Raw genomic sequence first — 1,364 nt, forward strand, 5'->3', positions numbered from 1 at the left:
TCTTCACTTTTCATTGACAATTACAAATGTGGATTGGAGCTGCAAAAGGTTGAGAACCACTCCTGCTAAGAGGCACTTGTGGCCATATTTCCAGAGAATTATGTTGATATTTAGTATAATATTTATAGAACTCACAATTACATCGGTAACTCCCATTTAATGTTGCTCAGAGAATATTTATTAAATGATTGATAAACTCTTCAAGAAGTTCATGAGTACATGGTTAGTGTCAAAAGCTAAGAGTATTCTTTGTTAGTCAAATTAGAATCCTCCAGTGTCACTTTTATCCGCTATGAGGGCAGTGTAGGAAACATTCTGTAATTCATTGTTGCAAGGGATATTAACAGACTATAATTACTTCCCTTGAATACTAGGTTGCTGCTAAACAGAAGGTGGAAAAGCAGAAGGCAGAAGCTTTAAAGCTAAAATCAGAAGTTGAGCAGAGGAAGAGATTGCTGTTGGACAAACAGATGCAACAGCTCAAGGTAAGATGTTTTCAAAAGACACTGAACGTGATTATCACCGTTCTTTTTACATAGGACAAGTTGATGTTAACCTTTCTTCTTATTATTGTATTTATAGTTTGCATATTGTATTTTTTTTGTGTGTGTGTTAGATAATACATCCTTTTTAAATTTTAGAGATAATAATCTCTTTCATTAAGTTTTATTAAAGGGAGAATGCATTTATGTGACCAGTCGTAGCAACTTAGGCATAACTGATTTAAATATAAAATGTAGATTACAGAGATGAAGAATTAACAAATGATTACTTAAGTTCATTGGAATGTATATTAAAAACTGTTATTAAGAAATTAACAATTTATAGAATAGCTAACATGAATATTACCATAGATTGAATTAAAATTTGTGGACTGTGGTTTAAGAATGTTTTAGGATATATATGTGTGTTTTTGGGTTAGGGTAACTTCAAGAACATGATCAGGACTCAGACTTGTCCTGAACTCTTCAACCACTGGGGCTCAGTTACTCTTGCCAATCACCAACTGTTTGGTTGCACTCCAGGGTTGCCACTGATTGTGAATGTTGATAGTGGTGAGGTGATGTTGATGGATATTATTACCACATACATCTAATAAAAAGTAAGAGTAAATGACCCCTCTATGTGAAAACAGGCCAGCTGTGTTTTGGATATTACAAGCCAAAATAGAATTTGTTGGTCCTTGGTCTTAGATGCTAGACCTGGAGTTTGATGGTGAACAGGCATTTCACATTGGAAAATGTATTGCATTGCCAAAGTGTTGAAAATGGTTTTAAAATTGTAGATATATGTGTTTTAAAACCTTCACTATCATGGTCATTATTGGAAGCTGGTGCAAATAAAAAGAAAGATTACTTTAGATT

The 1,364-nt window shown here is 33.5% G+C and overlaps 1 protein-coding gene across 1 annotated transcript in view; it reads left to right on the forward strand.

Annotated features, from left to right (window-relative positions):
- The window catches only part of LOC119592612 (RNA-binding protein 26-like), a gene marked incomplete at its 5' end in the record, with an annotated part of 5,957 nt that overhangs the window by 1,414 nt on the left and 3,179 nt on the right, over window positions 1-1,364 (forward strand). Inside the window, 1 exon segment of the mRNA XM_037941496.1 lies at window positions 375-485. Within this exon segment, the coding sequence (XP_037797424.1) occupies window positions 375-485 (111 nt within the window).

The sequence above is a fragment of the Penaeus monodon genome, chromosome 30 (genome assembly GCF_015228065.2).
Source record: "Penaeus monodon isolate SGIC_2016 chromosome 30, NSTDA_Pmon_1, whole genome shotgun sequence".
Classification (NCBI taxonomy): Eukaryota; Metazoa; Arthropoda; class Malacostraca; order Decapoda; family Penaeidae; genus Penaeus; species Penaeus monodon.